Source organism: Nymphalis io, chromosome 8 (assembly GCF_905147045.1).
Source record: "Nymphalis io chromosome 8, ilAglIoxx1.1, whole genome shotgun sequence".
In the NCBI taxonomy this organism is placed as follows: domain Eukaryota; kingdom Metazoa; phylum Arthropoda; class Insecta; order Lepidoptera; family Nymphalidae; genus Nymphalis; species Nymphalis io.
Genome location: NC_065895.1, coordinates 12,380,438 through 12,404,598, shown reverse-complemented (window position 1 = coordinate 12,404,598; position 24,161 = coordinate 12,380,438). Strand labels below are relative to the sequence as shown.

The following is a 24,161-nucleotide window of genomic DNA, read 5'->3' as shown; positions in this document are numbered from 1 at the left end:
CATAAGACATATAAAGTCTTAGTTCCCAATGTTGGTGGCGATGTAAGAATTAATATTTTCTACAGTGCCAATGTCTATGGTGTGGTGACCACTTACCACCACATACTCATAGTAAGAAGTATTAACCATTCCTTACATCGCCAATTTACCACAAACCTTCTTAAGTCCACGCGAGCTGGTTCTCGATGTCACCGCCTAACTGTGACATCAATTCCATCGCGAACAAAGAAATTTGGCAACTCCTTTCTTTGTCGCACTTCCGAAAAATGGAATTCCTTACCAGCTCACGTGTTCCCCTCCTCTTACAACCCGGGTTCCTTCAAACGAGGCGTGAAGAGGCATCTTGCGGGCCGGCAAGGCGAAGGCGGCTAGTGCAGAACGTTTTTCCCGTCTGTACTGTACTGGCCGTCGTAGCGTTTGGACTCTACTACCATTTACCTTCAGGTGGAGTAGAGTCATTTGCCCTCCCGGCAAATATAAAAAAAAAAAAAGAAAACCTTGGGAACGAAGATGTTATGTCCCTTGTGCCTAAAGTTACACTGGCTCATTCATGCTTCAAGCCGGAACGCAACAATACTAAGTTTTGGTGTTTAGCGGTAGAATGTCTGATGAGTGGGTGGTACCTACCCAGATGAGCTTGCACAAAGCCCTACAACCTACGATTAGGAATTTAACCAGGACCACCTCCCATCACATAAAATCATATAATTTTGGGCCTTAGACTAGAAGTCAGGGGATAGCACAAGGTCATTTAAAAAGTTAAGTGATCTTATCAAATAATAAGTAAAAATTACTAAGTGTTATGAAAAATAGAAAAGTCAACGACCAAGCAAGGTCGAGTTATATGTTTCATTACCATATACTCCGGAATACTAAACTAATAAATCACTTCTAGAATTATTTAGAAACTGTTTCTATACCTACCGTTTATGTTCCAAGACTGTTTTAAGCGTAAGAAATCAAGGTTTTTTTTTCTTATTTAGTCCACCTCGGCCATTAACACGGTTTACATAGATCGTTACTTGGATAAAGGGCACCTTTTTATTCATCAGGGGGATCATAATGCTTAAACCATGAAATTGACAATCAAAAATAACCCTTACCATGTTAATGTTACTCAGCGTTCGTTAGTAGCTAATAGTTATAGGAAGCCATGTTATTTGTTTACTTATTCATGTGTTTGATCACAATGTTTATACACGTATTTTATGTATTTCCACCTCATCTAATTGCCTCCACAGGTGTGAATAAAGGAGAGTTCTTTTTTTTAAACCAAAAATATCCGAATCACGTTTTCACAATTAAATCATTAACATTCATAATGAAAAAAAAAATGGTAACTGTTTCTGTGTTAAAGGCTGTTAAGATGATAACACACATTGGGGATTAAACGGTCGCCTCCAGGTCGTTTAAAATAGAAATATAAATAATTCCAAAGTCAATTGCAATTGTTGGAAAAACAAACACAAAAATCCCGTTGAGCTTCTGTCACTGGTTCTTCTCTGGGCTGATTCGCTCTTACCGTAACAATGGTAAATATTTTTGAATATCAATAAGTAAGTGAAATGCTTCTATATTTAATAAAGATTTTTGTCTCTCGATTTAGTTTTTTATACAGCTATTATTGGTAATTAATAAAGTGGATTCCTGAAAGCACGGTTTTACCTCGCCCAGGAGAACATCATTTGTAATTAATAACAGCCTCAATTATAAACTTAGTTAAATTAGTATTGGTATCCTTCGCTGTCATCGTCATCATCTTAACTTTCACCCTTTAAACAAATTTTATAAATAAAACCTTAAGTAAAATACTTAAATTCATAAATTGATACTGTTATATTCTATTATATTCAATTTAAATATGAGCATAAATCTTAAAGTAATTAGTAAAATAAACTTAATAATAATTGTTATAATGTATAACGAGATTTCATTCCTCTGGTTTGTTATTAAATTTTATATTCAACTTACTTATTGCATAACATTAGATTTTTAATAAAATGTCGCTGTTGGTGTTTGCCTGACTAAACTTTTTTATTGAAATCATTTAACAAAGGGCTAGTTTCATATAATTTCAAGTATAAATCGACTTTTACAAAGACAAGTCTAGTCTTTTGTATCTTTTCTTCAAATTTCAATAACAACAACCAACAACCTTTAAGGAACACTAATTTCTAAGCAATTGCAAATTTTCCGCCCTTGGATCGTGGGTGGTGGGTACCCTTTTGTGTGTGGTGTTTGCGGTTTGGTGGCTATGGCTACGTTACTACACAGCCTTAGCTTACTAATACCCAATTGCATGGTCAGCAAAAAGTTTTTATTTATTTTTAAAGTATATTGAAAACATTGATTTATTATAAGAATAAGAAGTTTTATTGGAATATCTGTAAACTTACTTCGTATATACACCTAACTAGACATATCTTTATATAAAAATTACCTAATCATGTAATAAACATACTACATATATAATAAATAACGTAGGTAAATAGATAGGTGGACGGGCAAATGAGCCACCTAATGCTTTATGTTCCCCTGGTAATGGCAATTGTTGACATCGGCATTATAAGAAATATTAACCATCCCTTACATCGCCAAGGCCCAATTTACCTTTAGAACTATGCTATGTATCTCTGTGTATACACTGGCTCACTCACTCTTTAAACTGCAATACGTATTGCTGTTCGGCGGTAGAATATCTGATGAGTGGGTTGTACCTACCCAGACATGCCTGGGGGACAATTCTGCCTACCCAGACATGCCATCTACTAACAAATTGCCACTTTATCGCAATCGAATCGAAGCGTGATCGTTGCCGTTTATCCGTTTTCCTATAATTTAATTTAATTATCGTCTATTGGCATAAAAGTTAACAATTAAGTTGGATTTTGACATAACGGTATATGTTAACATATTATCGGTTCGGTTGTGATTCGAATAAAAATAGATTATTTCAAGTTGGATCGGAATTGAATCGGGAACGTATCGAAATCGAGTAGAATTCAGACAAAGCCGTACCAACTATACTATGAAGATCATAAACTTGTCGAAACAGACACAATTTTATTTAAATATTACTTTATGTCTATGAGACGTATACTTGGAGATTTTTTTTGAAACAGAAAAAATTGAATACAAAAATGATTGCTTTTCCTGACGCTACCAATACAAGTTCAAACATCATACAATACATTGATAGGTTGTAATTAAGCTTTGGTGAAAGGTGTGATGATTAGTCACAACTCCATAATACTGAAAAACTTAACTTTGTAACAAAGTTTTAAGTAATTAAGTGAATTTATAACAAGTAGCAATTTTATTGGTATTTTAAGGAGGTGTCGATTAGCTGCACGTCCTCACTGGTGAAATTCATACAAGTTATTTTGTAAATACCTTTTAAATTTTTAATAGAGTTGAATACTTATGTTCTAAATTTCAGTTGATGATATTTTGGACAGGATTTTCGTAAAATATATTCTTAATAGAACGAACGTCACGAAAGCAGTAACTATTCTAAATTTGAAGTCAATCGGACTTATAAATTTGGTGATCTCAGATAGTGGTATTTCGCTTATATATGTATCTATATTTGTATATAGATTTTAGACGACATAATCTTTTTTTTATATAGTATAGGTTGGCGGACGAGCATATGGGCCACCTGATGGTAATTGGTCACCAACGCCCATAGACATTGGCATTGTAAGAAATGTTAACCATCGCTTATATCACCAATGTGCCACCAACCCTGAGAACTAAGATGTTATGTCCCTTGTGCCTGTAATTACACTGGCTCACTCACCCTTCAAACCGAAACACAACAATACCAAGCACTGCTGTTTTGCGGTAAAATATCAGATGAGTGGTTGGTACCTGTCCAGACGAGCTTGCACAAAGCTCTACCACCCGTGAATCATTATCATCAACTCAACAAAACTCTAGTCATTATTTTGTTATATTTTTGTAATCACGCTATAACTATGCTCATTAAAATTAAAGCTTGGTAAGTTTGACGAGTTTCAAGGTTTCAGTATTAAAAAAAATATATAAAGTTCTTAGTAATTGTATTCGTCAAAAAATATTTTATACATTTCTTTGTGTTATATTGTCATAATTCATTTTACTTTTACAATTATTTTAGTACGTAAAAATTTTTTAATTTGACTTTGTCTTTGCAAAGCGAATTTATTTGAAAATTAGTTAACTAGACGGAAACTGCTACTTAAGCTATAAGTGTCATTGCAGAAGTGCAATACTCTGAAGAGTACATTTGTATGAGTACATACATTACACGTACGATTCACATTTGAAACACTTATATATATCCCAGTGAAGGCAAATTGAGTGATATTTCTGTAAATAGTTGTCTATTTATTCATGTAAGCTTAATTTCCTTGACGCAATTAAACCTGAGCAAAGTTATTTATGAAATATTAGTACAGAAAATTAGACGGACAAATACCTCACATATTTGCCGACAGTTGATGGTTTGGAGATATTGGTGGTTGTTAATGCTCACTCATCGATCGGGATCGAGGATATTACCTTCTGTGTATGGAATTGCACTAGTTCACCTTTGAACTGAAACACATCAATGCGATGATGACGCTCTGACATATTTAATTCACGGCTATTAGCAATCTCTTCTCCATTATTTCTTTGTACCATAACATTTAACCAGATAATTGACATTATAAAATGTGAAGTAATAATCTATATTTTTACGTGAATATGAAAATTTGTTGCGGCTGTATGTTCAACGCCATCTATTGAGGAGTGTTGTAACTATATATAAAACTTAAGGTCTGTGCTCGTTATTAACAATTGATTCACTTGATCCATACTATTATACCAATGCTAAAAGATAAAATACTGATAAACGAAAAACTTATACCCGAATATACTTAATAAATAAATAAGTATATATGAATTGAGAATCTCCTCCTTTTTTGAAGTCGGTTAACAAGAATAAATCGGGAATAGTTATACTACGATGACAATGCGCTATCAAAAAAAGTCTAATATGCAATGTCCATTTTTTTAATGAAATATGTAGATAGACTTGCTTCTGAAATGTTTCCCAGATGGTTACGCTCATTAACATTAGTGCTCCTAAAAATATTGATGCAATGGTGCATTGCCAATGCGCCACTAAGCTTGGGAGCTAAGATGTTAAGTCCAATGTGTTTTAAGCTTAATGCTTACATTGAAATATGTATCTATGTAATAAATACACCAGTAGAAGTAATAAATTTTATTGTGTTAATTTTATTATCTTTAATATACTAACTATGCGCGGGAAAAACTATTTTTTTAACTTTTTTTTTACCAAACAATACCAATGACGTTCTGAAACCGATTATATTTTTATTAAATCAAATACAATATAGAAATATGTAATTATTAAATATATTAAATGAAGTACATAAATAAGTATTTCTAACATATGAAACATTTTCTTAAAAGCAATGTTAATATTATATCATATACATTTTAGACATAAATTGAGGACAGTTTGCCTAAGCTATTATCGATATTTTGTCTTAAATATTATGAAGACACTACGTTGTTATTAGCTCAGTAAAACCTTACTAATATATATTCACTTAACACCAATAAAAGCAATATATATATAAATGTATTTTATTATAAATAATATTTCTAAATGTATCGCCAAGGATAATTTACAACGACATATGTATCGTTCCTAAATTAAACAGATGTTCTGTTGTTTTTTTTGTCATGTCAAATGTCATGCAGTCATCCAGCCAGTATTTAATAAAATAATTAAAACTACTACAGTCAAATTAAATAATTTATTTTAATTAATAAGCATGTCTAGAAAAAGTGACGTTAATTTTACAACTCACAAATCGTTTTCATTGTTTCTCTTAGTTATCTTATTATTTAGCTTCATTTACGTATTACGTATATTAATGTGCTAATAAATATATCTCCCGCGTATTGTCGTGTATCAATAAAGAACCTAGTAACATTGCAGAAATTGAGCGCGTAGGACATGATGGCATAATAAAGGACCTTTTTTTAAAAAGTATTTATTTAATTACTATTTTTTTTTCATTAATTTTAGTATTGTAGTGAATACGTTCATAATGGTGATGTGTAATTTTTATATCGAAGACAGAAGTCACCGTCGCATATTGATTTATTCTGTAAACAGTGAGTAGACAAATAATATTGTTCTCGTAGTTTTTAACTATTGATGTTAAAAATGTTAAACAAAATATCAAGTTATTTCTACATCAATATTGATTGGGGGTAACCAATCAATATTGATGTAGAAATACAAGGGATTTATCAAATGGAGGATATTATTATTTAAATATTAAACATAAGTGTTTATACGCATAATTGCTTGAAATTAAATATTTTTTTCGTTTTAATTAGTTTTTATTTTAGAAACAAGTACTGGGAATCAGAAGCTTAAAAATTCGTCTGCGAAAGAAAACTCTCTAAGCTAGACTCGGATTTCTTGTTTGAGAGTTTAACAGAAAACTACGGGAAATATTTTCGTTTCCATACAGCACATAATTATAATATACAATGCAATAAATAACAAACATAAATTTAATGTATTAACTATATTTACGTAGCAGCACCTTTTCTAAGGAAATTCAAATGAGACTAATCTGAATGTTTTATCATTTAATATGAAAAAACAGAGGAGGGAGGCCTATGTTCAGCAGTGGACAATGATTGGCTGTTGATTGATGAAAAAACAAATTATATCCACCGAGTAAAACAGCTTTCTGTTTAAAGAGCTATGACCATATGCTGGTTAAAATATGTAATAGATTGCCTTCCGATCAGCGCCGGCCCTGGTCTTTCATCAGGGAAAAACGGGATCTTTCAGCGCCGTTTGGTCGACGAATCGACTGAAATGCAATTTATGTAAAGTGAAGCACTTTACATAAATTGCATTTCAGTTAATTTTATATGAATAATAATTACCACGTTCATAAAAATCAACCAACGATTATGTATCCCTTTATGATATTTTCGTGTTCCTTGCTACCTGGCGCCTAGAGTGATAGCTCATTTCCCTTACCCCACTAGAACTAAGATGTTATGTTCGTTGTCCCTGTAATTACACTGGCTCACTCACCCTTTATAAGTCACACTGATAACACTGAAAATTATGCTGCTAGTATCTAAAATATTTAGTTTTTTTTTTCTACTGTAGGTCGTAGAATTTACAGGTAGGCGGGTAAATTGGTCACCTGAGATGTTAAGTCACTTGTTACAATGGCACACCCTTCAAACCGGAACACAACAATAGTAAGTATTGCTGTTTAGCGGTAGAATATCTGACGAGTGAATGGTACTCGCCCCGACGGGCTTGCACAAAACCCTACCACGAATTTTAACAATTTTTACTCAAGTATTTTTTTAAATATGTAAACGCTATTAAATAATTTTAAGATAGAGTTTTACAATCAAAATATCGATAAAGATAAACTAACAACACTAGCATAGAACATGAATACATCGTACCTAAAATGTCGATATCTTGAAAATTCCACTTGATAAACCAGTAAACCACATGAATGACTTTATAGCCCATTATTGTTGGTTAGTCGAGCATTTGTATGACCGTGGGCTATTGTGAATTTTGTTATAAATAGGGGACAGGATGGTTATGTATCGTTACTGGATCGCTGGCTAGTCATGGACTCTGCAACAGGTAATTCTTAGACCAGGAGGATTGTTTTTTTTTTTAATTCGTAAGATAAGACAAAGGAACTAATTTTGGCGTATTAACTTTGTGTCAATTTAATTCAGAAGAAACGCTGAAAGTAGTGTGTTAATATTTTTTCTAACTTATTCAAAGTGTAGTTTCTAACTTATGTATCTTAAAAATAATCCGTAAATTTTGATTAAAGAATATTCTAGAAATAAAATTAATCTAACGTTTTACATTTATTTTAACTGTCATATTAATAGATTTTATAGTTAAGATTTACATTTTTTTTAAATTATATGTATGAAAATAAGCCTTGTTATAATATAGATGTATTGTTAAAAAAAACCTTATATTATGTATTGTCTTTTGCAGTATGATAGCAAAATGCAAGGTATTTATTTCTATTTAAATTAAAATGTTATTATTCCCAGTAGAGAAGCCGGTGCAATCGCATTCGTCCCAAAATGGGGAGACAGGTTTGGACAAAACGCTGCTGACGAGCTCGTGTTGCTGTAAATGCATCAAAATTATCTTCGTGGTGATAAGCGTCATTAATATTGTAAGTTTTAAAAGTAATTTGAGCCTCGACATTGATGTTATTTGTAAGATATGGTAAAGCATGTCCCATGCTAATCGTTCAGACCTGACTAATCAATACTAATTATGTTGTAAGTTTTCTTTGTTTCGGACAAAAATTCAGCTTTATAAAAATAATTATTAAACGTTGAAACGCGTGAATCTTAACCTATAATCGCGGGTTCAATCCCAGGCAAACAACGCTCAATTTTCATATGCTTAATTTGTGTTTATAATTCATCTCGTGCTCGGCGGTGAAGAAAAAACATCTTGAGGAAACCAGCATGTGTCTAATTTAAAATAAATTGTGCCACCTAAATTCAGTCCACGAAATTTAGACAGTAGTGTCCGTAATGATTTTCTTTTAACGTGTAGAATATAAATATATGAAAATATATGAAATAAATAAATATATGAAAATGCTTACCTCTGGGGAGTACTCCCCAGAGGTAAACATTTTCATGCTTTCTAGTATACACTAGTATTGTTTAATATTCCTTTTTTTATATTCGTTCGCGGATGGATAAATAGGCCACATGATGGTAACGGGTCACCACCGCCTATAGATATTGGCTCTGTAATAATTATTAAACATTACGCCAATGCGCCACCTACGTTGGGAACTAAGATGTTATGTCCACCTGCTGTTACACTAGGCTCACTCACCTTTCAAGCTTAATGCTTACATTCTGAGAGTAATATGTATCTGGTTGATATTTTTCGCAGATAGAAGCCATTGCTCTGATGGCCGTTGCAGTGAGCGCCGCTATAGCTATGAAGATATTTTCAAGCGAACAGTCTGGAAGATTGGTAGCATTGATTTTAATCTCCGCCATAGCTGCAATCACTCTATCCATCACCATTTATGCTATGGTTGCACTGCTGAGGAGCCAAAGAAAGCCTGTTCACTCGGTAAGTGTATTATATAGAAAAATATAGTATTTAGTTTTATTTAAACGATCACCGCCGTTGCAAATTATATATATATTTAATAAAAATACAACTGAGTTGCTTTCGCCAGGAGTGTGTTATAAAACTGATATAAGCACATCAAAATGGTCAAATAGTTTTTGTTTATTGTGTTTAGTGGACCGCCTATTAGTGGTTACCACCGCCTAGACATATAAATAAATATAAAAAAAATTATAATATTAACTTTTCCTTACATAGCCAATACGCCACAAACTTTGGATACTGAGATCTTATGTCCCTTGTGCATCTAGTTGTACTGGCTCACTTACTCTTCAAACCGGAACACAACAGTACTTAGTATAGCTGGGTGGCAATAAAATATACGATGTGTGGGTACGGTATCACAAAGTATGTTATGTATTTTATGAGATTTATCTCAGCGCTTTATCTTTTGTTAAAGCTTCAGCTCTTGTTAACATATTGGGATAGAAAAAAATTCAATTGCCCTTTTTTAATTTTTTTTATATATAGACAAAAATTATTCAAGTGCGTTATTTCTATATAAAGCCAATTCCTGAATAATATCAATACAATAATTTTTCAATATTATTATTCCTTTAACATAAAGGCCGATTTTTATTATGAAATTAAAAAAATATATATTTTTAACAATTTTGATTTTATAACCATAATAATTGCTTTCGTCGATTTAAAAGCTAAACTTTTTCTTTATCTCGCTTTTCCTAGAAAATCAAGGTAAATAACACTTAGCCTTGGACTTAAAGTATATTCAAGTTCAGAAACACCAACGTTACGTGGTTAGGGGCGGCATATCACGCGATTGCTGGTTCTTAAATTACCGCTTATAAATTAGTTTAATCTTGTAACTAGAATTTTCGAATATGTTAAAATGAAAAGCAATTGATATTAATATAAATCCTTATATAACAGCGCTTTTATTTACGGCAGTTTTCAGTAAAATGAAATTTTACATACATTGATAATATGAGCTGACATGGCCCAGTGGTGAATAGAACGCGTGAATCTTAACCGATGATCGTGGGTTCAAATCCGGGCAAGCACCACTGAATTTCCATGTGCTTAATTTGTGTTTATAATCCATCTCGTGCTTAAAGGTAAAGGAAAACATAGTGAGGAAACCTGCATGTGTCAAATTTCACTCAAATTCTGATACATGTGTATTCCACAAAACCCGCATTGGAGCAGCGTTGTGGAATAAGCTCCAAACCTTCTCCTCAAAAAAAGGGAGAGGAAGCCTAAGCCCAGCAGTGGGACATTTACAGGCTGTTACTGTTACTGTTTACTGTTATAATATTGCAATCTAAAGCCACAAAGTTTTTTTTTTTTTTTTATAAAATAGGAAGACAGACGAGCATATGGGCCACCTGATGGTAAGTGGTCACCAAACGCCCTTAGACATTGGCATTGTAAGAAATGTCAACCATCGCTTACATATATATACGCTTATTCCACCACGCTGCTCCAATGCGGGTTTTTAGAATACACATGTGGCAGAATTTCAATGAAATTAGACACATGCAGGTTTCCTCACGATGTTTTCCTTCACCGTCAAGCACGAGATGAATTATAATCACAAATTAAGCACACGAAAATTCAGTGGTGCTTGCCCGGGTTGAACCCACGATCGTCGGTTCAAACCCGGGCAAAACACGCGTTCTAACCACTAGGCCATCTCGGCTTATATATATATAAAGCGCTTGAAAATTCAAAACAATTAAGTATCATCTACTAATATATGTATAACAGTATAAAAACAAATTTCAGGGTTCCATAGTTCTGCTGATCCTGGCCATCATTCTGTCAATCATCATCGCGGTGACGATGAAGATACGTCAAGAAGATGAAGTTAAGCTGAGTCAATCCCTATCACAGTCCTTCCAATATTCACGGGAAGATAGTCCGAGATACGTGAAGCTGTGGGCCGCTATTCAACATGATGTACGTTACATTCTCAAATTAATCCTTATTTTAATAAGTAATATTCAAGTTACAGTGTTCGTAGCTTTGGTTCATTTATAGATTGAAGGACGGTGAAAGTAATAATTTTATTTAAAAAATAGTGTTAAGTAGAAAGCGTGGCGCTCCTCGTTAAGACGGAAAGGGTACCGCTGGTTTTTTGATGGGTATTCCAATGTTCGGGGCGCACTCAGTGCCTTGGACACCCGCGAGCCCCCACTGTTCCCGTGGGGGAAACGCGTAACGCGTTTTTCCAGCGTTAAAAAAAACTTAGGGTTATTCATTGTTGTACATCGATTGAAGTTCAGTTTCAGAAAGGGAACGAATGAAAGGTAACCTCCGAAAGCGTTTAAACGAGATGAGAATTCAGAGAGTAATGACAGAAATTCTATTATAATGATATTGTACGTGAACGTTCGGTTTCGGAATGATTGTATCAATATATAATTGAAGTATTTTAATATATTTCAATACCGAATGCTTAGCAAAATGCTATGATTTAAGCTCTTCTGACACTACTATTCATAAGATATTCTTCTTGTATTTATTCGACCACGTAAGTGGTAGTTCCGCATTAAGGTCCTACGCAGCCAAAAATATAATTATACCTATCCCTTTCTGAATCTGATGCCCCCGGCGTCTTAAATTTCAAAGTACCAGGTATATTTAAATCTGTTAAGTAGGTAATCAAGAATTACAATTTGCTTAAAATAATTTTCAGTTAACATGCTGTGGAGTTTATAGTTCAGAAGATTATCGTAATCCAAATCTGCCTATCTTCTTCCCTCCTGACGTCCCCATCCCATGCTGCCCCAGCTACGACCCAAATCGCTCTCAGCTGGTGCAGGAGCGGGAAAGAGAATCCTGCAAAGTCAAGAAGGAGTACTACGACATGGGCTGCAGTAGCCCGGTGATAGAGCTGTTCAGAGACATGACAAATCGAGTTATGACCGTTTCAATTCTACTGATTATATCAATGGTAAGTAATATTTTTATAACGTTTATTATTATGTTGTGTTTATACTTTATCCCATAGACAACGTCGTCACTTTTGCCTATAGACATTGCCAGTGTAAGAAAATACAAATACCATTCGAATCGGTACAAGAAATACAAAGTTTTGCAGTTTGGCATTAGAGTAACGTTACTCACGTTTGTACTATTTATAAAAAGGCGTGACGTATAAAATAATGGCCATGATAAATAGGATTAAGATAATAAAACAATTAGACATTATAGACATCAGCCATTCAAACAATGTAAAAAATTAATTTTTAATTTAAATATTCAATTGTTAATAAGTAAGTGTAATGATTTTATTTCATTTGTGTTGCAACGCTTATTATATCTTAAGTTGTTCTATGATTTTTGAAATTCGTGGGATTTAAATAATCTGGTTTTTTTTATATTTAATAGAATAAAATAATTGAGAAAAATTTCATTTCAATTAAAATCAAATCCACGCCTAAGTGTAGATTAAAAGTGGAAAACTATGGGATTAGTCATTTGTTTCGCTTAGCGGCGCTATTTGAATAGCACTTATTCATATTTAATGTTAGTAACACTCATTTACCATAAGTGTAGTTATTCACGCTTTTTTTACGTTTTCATCTTTATTATAAATAAAAATAAATGTGAGAATGTTTGTCCTTCAATATAAACGCTTTGTGTAGACCAGCCATTATATTTTATGTTTCTGCTGTCACCAGGTCTGGCTATCAATTCATGGAGCAATGTGGACTCGTTGGTCTATAATGCGGTCAAAGAAGAGTGAAACTGGAACTTCAAGAACGGAAGTAATTACTCAACCATAGACAAAAGTTAAAGTTTTTTTTTACTATGACTAAAAAGCTAGTCTTTTTATGTTATTTATCGTAAACGTTGTTAAGCTTAATGTAGCATTTTATTATGAGTAAAAATCAAATTGGGGTTATACTAAAGTATTAAGATTATTTTGTTTTTTTTTTATATTCGCCGAGAGGGCAAATGACTACTCTTGATGACTACACCTGATGGTAAGTGGTAGTAGAGTCCAAACAGACGGGAAAAACTTAGAATTTGTACTTTAAACATGCAAGCATAAGGTACATAATTACAAAATTAGTCAGTGAAAATTTAATGCATTTTTTAAGAAGAAATAAATGTCAAGTCAAACAAAAAAGTCATAGTAAAAAAAAATCGATCTCAAGAAGACATGAAACGGCTTATCGATTTTGTTTTTTAATTAATATTATTTATAAAAGCATATTTTGTAGGAATCGTTTTGTTTTAAAAAATATATATGAATATGAGACAATTTATTTATCGTTTGCTTATTCCACTAATTTTGTATCAGCGCCATCTGTGTATGCTTACTTGAACTTCTTGAAGCTTAGTCTACTTTGAATTTGTAAGTTTTTGGTTCACCTTTTACTTAATAGATGGCAGAACTATCACACTATTTAGAAAATGTATTTATAAAAGAAATAACTTTTAGATTTTCGATTAATTTTATCCTCTTTTTAATAGAAACAAAATATAGTTTTTTATACGAAATTAGTAGGTATTATACAATTGGACTGTTTCTCTTATTTCATTATAATTTAATTTCAAACACGATATCATTTTAATTTCTAATGTAGAAAATAAAATGTTAATAATATATTAAATATAAAATAAAACGTGACATATTGAATGACTTTCAGATATATACAAGTATTTCCTACTAATATACAACAGCATCGGTGGTTCAGTGGTAGAATGCTCGCCTGCCACGCGGGCGGCCCGGGTTCGATTCCCGGCCGATGCATTTCTTTTTACAATCCTTATATTCTTTAACCATTAATTATTTTAAATCGTTATTTTATCGATACTTCTAAATTACTAAAGTTATTTTGAAACATAATATGTCAGTTACTAATTAAAATTCAAAGCAATTAAAAAATAATTAACTCAAAATACGGTATAAAACAGTAATTAAGGAAAATTGCTTTCTCGATTGCCATTATGCATGCACAATGTCTCCGCAACAAGAGGACATTAAAAACAAATACAACGAGGTTGTTGCTTGAAATATTTGTTGCATTTAATTTTATAAAAAATATATATACAGGTAAGAAGTTGTTATATATTTATACATCTAATTTGAATCTCTATCAGTTGCAGAAAGTTTAAAAAAATAAATATTATACTTAAATATATAAACTACTTGTGTACCAATCACAGATTGGCTGAATGATATAGAATCTGCTCCAATGCTATGTCACGTCATATCACGGAAAAAAAATTATTAGAAAAAAGGACAACTTTCATGGCAATTGGGCAAACGGTTTCGAAGTACATTAATCTCAGGCATATATTCAAACGTCCATTGTTATGCGTATAGATAATATGTTCTCATCGATATATAGTAAAATCTTTTCAAGATACAATGTTAATGTGGATAAATATTTTTTTAAATATTTATTTATAAGTATATTACTGGCTATCCACCTTCAAGGCAAGGCGGAAGGCACAGAGAAGCGGAGGCTTTGACGATTCTTAAGAAGCCAACGTTCAGCTATGTACTCGATTCCCTGATATAAAGATAAACTTATAAGACGAAGCTTTCGACTCCATAAAGTGTTTTTTTTATAGAATAGGAATGCAGACAAGCATATGGGCCACCTGATGGTAAGTGGTCACCAACGCCCATAGACATTGGCATTGTAAGAAATGTGAACCATCGCTTACATCACCAATGCGCCACCAACCTTGGGAACTAAGATGCTATGTTCCTTGTGCCTGCAATTACATGTCTCACTTACCCTTCAAACCGGAACACAACAATACAATGTACTGCTGTTTTGCGGTAGAATATCCGATGAGCGGGTGGTACCTACCCAGACGAGCTTGCACAAAGCTCTACCACCAGTAAATCCTTCCTGGTTTCCCAGTAGCTGGTTCTTCTCATCAGAATCTACATTCCGAACCGGTGGTAGCTTTATATTAAAATTATAAAATGACGATGATTCAAAAGTGCATCTCACAACTACTTGAGCATATTTTGAATTATATAATTATGATTACGATTTATTTTTGATTTCATATACGTATTCGAATCTACATGCGTATACTTATATATACAATATTACTACTACTCATATATACGCTAAACTTTGTCTTCAGCACCACCGGACTACTGCCTACAAAGTTTGAACACATCGGAATGTAATTTTATACCAATTAAAGTATTTTCATACTACAAGCCCGGTTCTCGGTGTGAGTTAGAGGAGTGGAGGGGATGTCCGTCAGATAATAAATTTGATACAGAAGAGGAATGTAAGAATGTATGCATTAAATCATATAGTTTTGGATATGAAAAAAGTAAAAAAGTATTTTATAATGGTGGGAAAAAGGGTAATATTACATTTTTTTTATATGTTTATACATATACATCTAGACTTTTCGTTAAATAATAAGCATATAAGTTAAGAACTTAAAGACCACTGTTTTATTAAATTCTAACATATAAAGACACTATACTACTAAAGCCTTAAGTCGTCACTTATAAACGTTATTAAGCGACTGTTCAGTTAAACACTGACTTCTCCCTTTCTGTCATTATCGATTTGACATTCGAGAGAAGAAGACATGGCATTGTTTAACTAAACAACGTTTATAACAGTAATAGCCTGTTAATATCCCACTGCTGGGCTAAGGCCTCCTCTCCATTTTGAGGAGAAGGCTTGGAGTTTATTCCACCACGCTGCTCCAATGCGGGTTGGTAGAATACACATGTGGCAGAATTTCAATGAAATTAGACACATGCAGGTTTCCTCACGATGTATTCCTTCACCGTCAAGCACAAGATGAATTATAAACACAAATTAAGCACATGAATATTCAGTGGTGCTTGCCCGGGTTAGAACCCACGATCATCGGTTAAGATTCACGCGTTCTTACCACTAGGCCATCTCGGCTTTTAAGTTTATAAGTAAGGCCGTTAACTTCTAACTAGTGTTGATTAATAAAGGACCGTGAGATTCGTTGTAGTATCGCATGTATTGAAATGGTATATGAGTCATTAACGTTGAAAACATTTCCAAGCCAAGATGTCCCGTTGCTGGTTCCACGTCCGGATTCCGAATTTTGGTTTAAATAACTTTATTTGGTTTAAAGAAATTTTCATATCTTTAACTTGTGTTTATTATTCATCTCGTGCCCGGTGAAGGAAAATATAGTGAGAGAATTTGCATGTGTTGGATGGATTCCGCCACTTATTTATCTACCAAACCGTATTCAAGCAACATAAGCTTAAAAATTTTCTCCTCAAGTGGAGAGAAGGCCCAGGGTAAAAACATTTTAGGCTCTCATTTTATATTTCCAAAATTATATCAGAAGGTAATAATAATTAAAAAAGAAACAGTTATTTGATTGTTAAGCTAGACAACAAAAATATTACATCGTAGATTACATGTAAAATTTATTGTATGTTTAAAAATATTACGCATGTATGTCATTGAACCTTTCAGCAAAGTGCGTTACACCTTTGAACATTTATAACTGTAACAATAACGCTACCAAAGCTTTTGTTTATAACAAAGCTATTAACAACTGTGACGAAATTATATGGACCGGATGTCCTCACATGGGAAATGTATTTGAAGAAAAACTAGATTGCTTACAAACTTGTTACCGAGGTGACCTGAATTGGCATGAAAAGTTAAGCATAATGTCGAATAAACAAGCAGATCAGCTGGAAACAATTCTAAATAATATCTCAATAGAGGATTCTGATGCCACAGCAAACCATACAAAACCGAATCACGTCACAGGAAACAATCAATTATTATTAAAAACTGAAACACAAGCGAATAAACAACAAAGCGCATATACAGAAAAAGTTATAAAATATCAAAACATTAACAATCTAACTGATAATCAGTATTTTGATGATATTAAAATTTTAAATGATAAGTTTAATGGAACTACCATTACAACGAATACTGTAATAAACGATAAGGATGACAAAGAACTACCTTTTAGTGCAAGTAAGAAAATAAACGATATAAACACAAGTGAATCTCCTGTCGATAGACTTATTGATATAACCAATTATCTCTCGACAACAGAATATCTTAAGACAACAAATACTAAATTCAAACCTAATGACGTCCATAAAGAAGTTAATGTTACTAACACAGATTATACTAATTTCGAATCACCTACTATAGAAATATCAACAACTAATGAAGTTCAGTCAACGGTTGATGTAACAGAAAGCACAAAAGTTGATATTACTAAAGCCGAAGAGATAAAAACTTCTATAACTAAAGAAATAACACAAACAACTAGGATAAGAACAACGCCAATAAAAGTAGGAACCGCAAAAGCAGTTGTATTACCACAAGATTTGTAGTCAAATTAATTGAATGCACCGGGTTCAGAGTGTAACATTCTACGTAGGCATTTAAGAAAATTACGCAATACAAAAATACCAGATTAAGATTGTTGCCGGGAAATACTTTACAATAACCTTATAAACGAAAAATTTAAGCTGTTGATTACGTTTGTTTTATTTTGCGTTTCAGAATATAAATAAAGATTACGGATAATATGGATCTCAAAATAGATCACATTATCGTATACCACCTTTTTCACTAACATGAGCAATTAATGTAACTTATTGGATTAGAAATACATAATTAAATTGCAATTATCAAATTACGCGCGCTTGTGTCCTTTTGTCTTGTGTGTGTTACCTTATGTCCTTTTCTATACTGCCCTGAGGTCATGATGATTGATTAATTAGTTAGTTAACAAACAAACAAACTCACTTTTGCGTTTATAATATTGGCAAATATATATACAATCCTTTTTTGAAGATAACATTTTGTTTTTTAATTTATTTAACATTTTTCGTGTGTTTTTTATTTTTCTTTTGTATAAAATTATTGAGTCATTATTATTAGTAAATAATTATAGATTTCATTGTATTGACAATAATAGTGGCCGCGCGGAGTAACGTTATAAAATATTTTGCATCTCATCATCTGCATCCGATCAGCGCCTCGAGAACAACGATGGCTCTGTTCTGTTCTTTAGAGCTATTTTGATTTTATGATTTATCGCGTTATTTTTCATTAACTTAGTTACTATTTAAAAACGTCATTTGAATGAAATCGTCAGGGTTGAAGCAGGTGTCAAATGAAATTTCACGGTAGCATGCGAAAGCGATCCCGTGGTGCTCCTCGTTAAGACGGAAAGGGTACCGCTGATTTTTTAGTAGGTATTCCGATGTTCGGGGTGCACTCGGCGCCTTGGACATCGGCGAGCCCCACATACACCCCCCTCACTGTTCCCGTGGGGGAAACGCGTAACGCGTTTTTCCAGCGTTAAAAAAAAGGTGTCAAATGAAATATGTCAACATGTTTATATAAACAATAGCTTTGTTGCTTACTATTAAGATAATCAAAACGAATTCCGTTATTCGATAAATTAATTCTAATTACTACAGATCGTAGAACGTAGAGATAGAAAAGATTTATTAATATTATAGATAGATAAAACGAATAGAATAAACATATCGTACCTTTACCATTATTCTGTCAATTATTTATATCGATTGAAATCGAATCGATTTTATCGAGCCATCGGTATCTTTATCCTCAACAATTGTATATAACTTCATGGTTATATCCGATACGGAATCAGAGGATTGAAGAGCATCGAGATATACTTATTTAAGATCTATTTTATTACATCAATTGTTTTATATATTCGTTAAACGTTTTTTACCTATATATTAAGATTGAATAATGAATTGTATGTATGTATTTTCAATGTACAAAAAACTAGGCTGCAGTTTTAAATATACAAGTACCGTTTATTTGAATTTTACTTGGTATTAGAGGGCTTTATGCCTGTCTGTATAGATACCACCCACTCATAAGATATTCTAACATCAAACAGCAATACTGAGAATTTTTGTATTCCAGTTTGAAATGTGAGTAACCCAGTGTGACTAAAGGCACAAGGTTGGCGATGTAAGGAACGGTGGACCATATGGCAGGCCAACCTATTTTACTAAAACAAAAAAATAAAATAATAAAATGTAGTAATAAAAATCAGTTTGCAAATTACATTAAAATAAATGTAATATGTATATAAACAAACATTTATTCATTTGAATTTCGTGTCTATGGTAAGGATCAGTGGATTGGAGCCAATTAAGGCTGACATGACTCTATGGTGTCTGTTAAATGTCGCTCAAGTAACCTAGATAGACGACCAGCGCCGATTGATAAAATACTGCATTTAAATAAAGACATTATAAAGGCGAACAGTTTATATTATGATATCGGTTAAAATAGTCAATAAGTGTTTTGTTTTATATATATATACTCAAACGCTAGTACAATAGCCATCGTGATCGTTAGTATTTTAAGGCGTTACTTAAAAATATTTAGCGTGTGATTAGTTAAACAATGATACGTCTTCTTCTTTCGAATGTCAAATCAATAATGACAGAAAGAGATAAATCAGTGTTTAACTAAACAGTCGCTAAGCAACGTTTAAAGTTATTGTTTAATTTATTAGAGGTTAGTTACATTTTTAAAATTTTTTCATATAGTTTTAACATTTTTCAAACATCGGTTTTATTTTAACTATGTACTTAATAAAGATTTGAAATATATAACATAAGACAAAAGAATGAAGAAAAAAAATAGCGGTTGTCTAGATCCGATATATACATAAGTATAATACTAAAATATTATTATAAGTAATGTTTTATACGATATTATTATTATTTATTTTTTTATGTTTTATACAAAGTAACGCATTTTATTTAAGATTTAAATTTTCCAAAATACAAATTAAACAAGGTAACATTATTTTCTGCATTTCCTAAGGTCTGGATAGAATGATTTTAGCATTAAGCCAGCCTTTTAAGCAATTAATACTTCGTTTTGCATTATAAAAAAATCTAACTAATATAAAAAATATTGTACACAATGCTATGCTACCTAAAGAAAAAAAAAATACAAAGGAAAATTATGATATAACCCACATAATATTTAAAAGTATAAATAGTTGCTATACGCGACGTTGACAATTGTCAAATATCAAATCATTTTTTTGGATCTTACTATGATGAAATGAAGGAATGTCTATTGTGCGTCTAAGGAACTTATTGTTCTTAAGATGGCTTTTTTCTCATATCTAAATGATAAATGTCGTAACTCTACACGTTAGGCTGCTTACACGTGACACTTTTGTAATGGTCTTTAGTTTATTTCGAAAACTTTATTAATATGGCCTCGCCTTGTTAGTGTCGTCGGTGAGGAGAACAAGCTCGGTTGGTGGTTGGTGGTCAGCTGAGGAAAAAATGAGTTCACGTGAGGCCCACTGATAAGATTGTACTACGCTTACTTATTGATGAGTCACCAATGAATAGCAATCTATCTGTGCTTTGCATTCCGATAATAATAAAACATTTACTTACATACACCTCATCTTAAATATCCCTTGAAAGCCCAATTAAAGCTATCAATAGGTACTTAGGTACTTATATTATAAATGCGAAAGTTACTGTTTGTTTCGATTTTGATGAAATTTGGTATAAGGCAAGCCCAAAGAAGGAAATATTCTCCATACATACTTTTACTTAAGAACTGTTTCCTCCCTAAAACGCGGCTGAAATCGCGGGCGAAAACTAATGACAAATCAATACGACGTAGTTATAAATAAAAAGTAAAGTCCTGTAAATGACATTGAGGAGAATGCTTAATCGCTTCTATTAGAGAAGCGTGCTGGATGTGTCAGAATTTCATTTGACACGTGCAGATTTACAATGCTTCCATCATCGCCGAGCACGAGATGAATTATACGCACGAATTAAGCATATGATAATTTAATTGTCTAAGTCCGGATTGTAACGCGCAATCTGTTTTTAGTTAGTCTGGTTTAGATTCACGTGCTCTATCCACTGAGCCATCACGGTACATACATACAAGCAAGCATGGTAATATTATTACAATGTCTTATGTAACATAACATTTAACGCGAAAACTTTCATTTGAAAAGTGAAATTGTTTCGTCCATTACAAATTAAACACAAATCGCCGTACTATGTAAATAATTCATTGTATTTTTTTTTGGGTTTCCTACGCAACTACTGCACCTTATTAATAAGCTTACACGCGCCGTCTGCTGTCCGACACTCTCTATTCAACAGAATACGTGGAAAGTAACCTTTAGTATGAAGGACGTTTAAAGTATGTAAATTTATTTTATTTTAAAGTTTACTAAAAATTTTTAACAAATGTGTTGAGTATATACAGAACTTTATATATTTGAATACACACAAGATTTTGTTTAGGTTGGCTATATTTTATAAACTTAATTTATTCCGTTTCTGATTTGTTGATGATTGTCGAAGATGCCGAGATGGCCCAGTGGTAAGAACGCGTGAATCTTAACCGATGATCGTGGGTTCAAACCCGGGCAAGCACCACTGAATTTTCATGTGCTTAATTTGAGATTATAATTCATCTCGTGCTTTACGGTGAAGGAAAACATCGGTAGGAAACCTGCATGTGTCTAATTTCACTGAAATTCTGCCACATGTGTATTCCACCAACCCGCATTGGAGCAGCGTGGTGGAATAAGCTTCTCCTCAAAAAAGGGAGAGGAGGCCTTTAGCCCAACAGTGGGACATTCACAGGCTGTTACGTTGAAAATGTCGGTGAAAAACATGATTACTGGAAGCTTTACTGACGCCGCATAAAGCAATACTTATATTATGTATTTACAATATAAACATTTTATTTAGACCCTTATTTTACCCGGGCGAAGCTGGGACGGGTAGCCAGTTCATAATATCAGTAAGATAAGCTGTAGTTGAAATAAACATTGTATAGTTTAGACTTTGTGTTAGTATGAGAGTTAATGACGGAATGAAAGCGTGACGCGTGCTCACGTGCCGTTTATGTCGGTCTAGCGATTAACTAGCTCGGAGCTAGGCCTAGCTGTTTAAATATATCTAGCATTTAACTCGGATCTACATTACACATATATTTCTAGAAAATTCTATTGTAGCGCATAGCACGGAAATACATGGATCGTGAAGGTTGCTAGTTTAATTATGCTTGATCTACATTTGGAATTCATGTCTAGCTCTACGATGTGATCCACAGTGAGCCGAAATGGATAAGTTAGTGGACGTGGTTCATACAAGTTTTTTTACGGACAAACCTACATCTCGTCACGCGTAGCAATTGAACACCAATAAAAGGTAACAATAACCCTGTTACATAATGTTATGCGTATTATTTTAATGAGATTGAACAGTTTTCTCTTTTATATTTTTAATAGTTTCTGTTGGAACATTCTGCACAACGCGATCCAATTGATCTCTTGTTCGACTGCCTCATTAGTCTGGTGGCTTATATTCAAGGTAGCAGTTCAAACCCCAGCTCTGGTCAATAAAAATATATCGAGTTTTTTGACGAAGAATCTCAATAGCAGCCCGGAGTCTGGATGTTAGAAGTGCGTACACTCACGTGCCTCGGAAAACACGTTAAGCCGTTGGTCCTACGCCTGAACTTTTTCTTTCGTGTTGAATTTACCTTCGGATTATGAGAGTGAGGGAATAGAGAGTGTACTTGTGTTGGCACTCACACTTATACACTATAATATGTCTTTCGCAGTTGGCTAATCACTCTCGATATTGGCCGCCGAAACTGAAATCGGTCAGGACACCCTCATCTCGTGTTATGCATTTAATGAAAACATCGTGAAGAATCTTGCGTGTGTCTGATGGAAGTCTACGACATGAATACACAATAAAGCATATACAGCAAAACACAACTACAAGTCAACATCTAACACCGTGTTATAATGATAACGCAGGTACGAATACGCTACACAAGAGAATTGCCGCTAATATCTCTACAAATGGCACGAAGTGTGCCTCATCATTTATTTTTAAAAACTCTATATAGACGAGACAATTTAGTTTTTAAGGAGATCAAATAAATGATTGATACTATTATAAAGCTGTAATTTTATCAGATACTTAATTTTAGTAAAGTCAAGTAACAGCCAGAAAATGTCCCATTGTTGGGCTAAGGCTTTTCTCCCTATGAAGATACGAGTTCTCAAATGCGGATTGGTGGGTACACGTGGCAGATTATTCTGCCACATACAGGTTTCCTCAAGATTTTGTACTTAATCGCCGAGCACGAGATGAATTTATAAACACTAATCAACCAAATGTAAATTCAGAGCTTGCTCGGGTTTGAACTCGTAAGCATAGGTTAAAATTCTCTACTTCTAACCACTGGGTCATGGTGGTAGTGGACTGTGTTATACTTAATGAAATTAAATTATAATTAAAAATAAATTAAAATATGTCTGTTCGGTATAAAAATATTAACAAATGAAAAAGCTAAATATAGGGAATCATCCCTTTAGCAATAAGTTTCATTAGTCGGTACAACCCTTTATATCTTTCAAGGTCAAGGTTAATGCCCTACCCATTTCGAAGGACCGAGGGTGACAAATTACATAAAATTAAATGAAATACTCGTAAATGTTTACGCCGTTTGCATATAAACCAATCATTTTAATATGATAATTTAATTTAATTACACAGTTTAACAAACATATATAACAGTTGTAATAATTATAAAAAATATTTAGAAAAAATGTTATTTACATTAGTCTCAAAATAAAAAAGTAAAATTATATGAATTAAAATAATTAATGACAAAACACATGCATCGGCCGGGAATCGAACCCGGGCCGCCCGCGTGGCAGGCGAGCATTCTACCACTGAACCACCGATGCTTCTTTTGAACTAACGAAATTATTCATGGTAAGTGTTAAAATGATTACATCAAACATTTATTTTATAACCAGAGGTACAAAAAAGTCATATTAAAAAAACGCTGTATAGGGTTTATATACCTACATTGCACGGAAAGCTAGATTTTTTTTTTAATAC

At 33.0% G+C, this 24,161-nt stretch overlaps 2 protein-coding genes and 2 non-coding genes across 6 annotated transcripts; 3 read left to right on the top strand and 1 right to left on the bottom strand.

Moving 5' to 3' along the window:
* Positions 1 to 6,098: 6,098 nt before the first annotated feature.
* On the top strand, positions 6,099 to 13,491 carry LOC126770055 (uncharacterized). 3 transcript variants are annotated; one of them, XM_050489196.1, is made up of 6 exons: positions 6,099 to 6,180; positions 8,140 to 8,264; positions 9,008 to 9,193; positions 11,000 to 11,173; positions 11,913 to 12,170; positions 12,901 to 13,491. In XM_050489196.1, exons 1-6 carry the CDS (start codon positions 6,114 to 6,116, stop codon positions 13,003 to 13,005), a joined length of 915 nt encoding a protein of 304 aa, XP_050345153.1. In that variant the 5' UTR covers positions 6,099 to 6,113; the 3' UTR covers positions 13,006 to 13,491. The 3 variants fall into 3 exon arrangements, with proteins under 3 accessions (XP_050345153.1, XP_050345154.1, XP_050345155.1); XM_050489197.1 differs by lacking the exon at positions 6,099 to 6,180 and adding an exon at positions 7,625 to 7,705 and having other exon boundaries at positions 8,137 to 8,264; XM_050489198.1 differs by lacking the exon at positions 6,099 to 6,180 and adding an exon at positions 7,655 to 7,705.
* Positions 13,492 to 13,625: 134 nt separating this feature from the next.
* LOC126770033 (uncharacterized) lies at positions 13,626 to 17,715 on the top strand. Its single transcript, XM_050489167.1, has 3 exons — positions 13,626 to 14,282; positions 15,338 to 15,568; positions 16,684 to 17,715. The coding sequence occupies exons 1-3, from the start codon at positions 14,177 to 14,179 to the stop codon at positions 17,568 to 17,570; spliced, it is 1,224 nt and encodes a 407-aa protein (XP_050345124.1). The 5' UTR covers positions 13,626 to 14,176; the 3' UTR covers positions 17,571 to 17,715.
* Positions 13,909 to 13,979, top strand: Trnag-gcc (transfer RNA glycine (anticodon GCC)). The gene has a single exon. It is a non-coding gene; the product is annotated as a tRNA-Gly (tRNA).
* A 6,218-nt stretch (positions 17,716 to 23,933) lies between the features above and the next one.
* Trnag-gcc (transfer RNA glycine (anticodon GCC)) lies at positions 23,934 to 24,004 on the bottom strand. Its single transcript has one exon. It is a non-coding gene; the product is annotated as a tRNA-Gly (tRNA).
* Between the last annotated feature and the right edge of the window lie 157 nt (positions 24,005 to 24,161).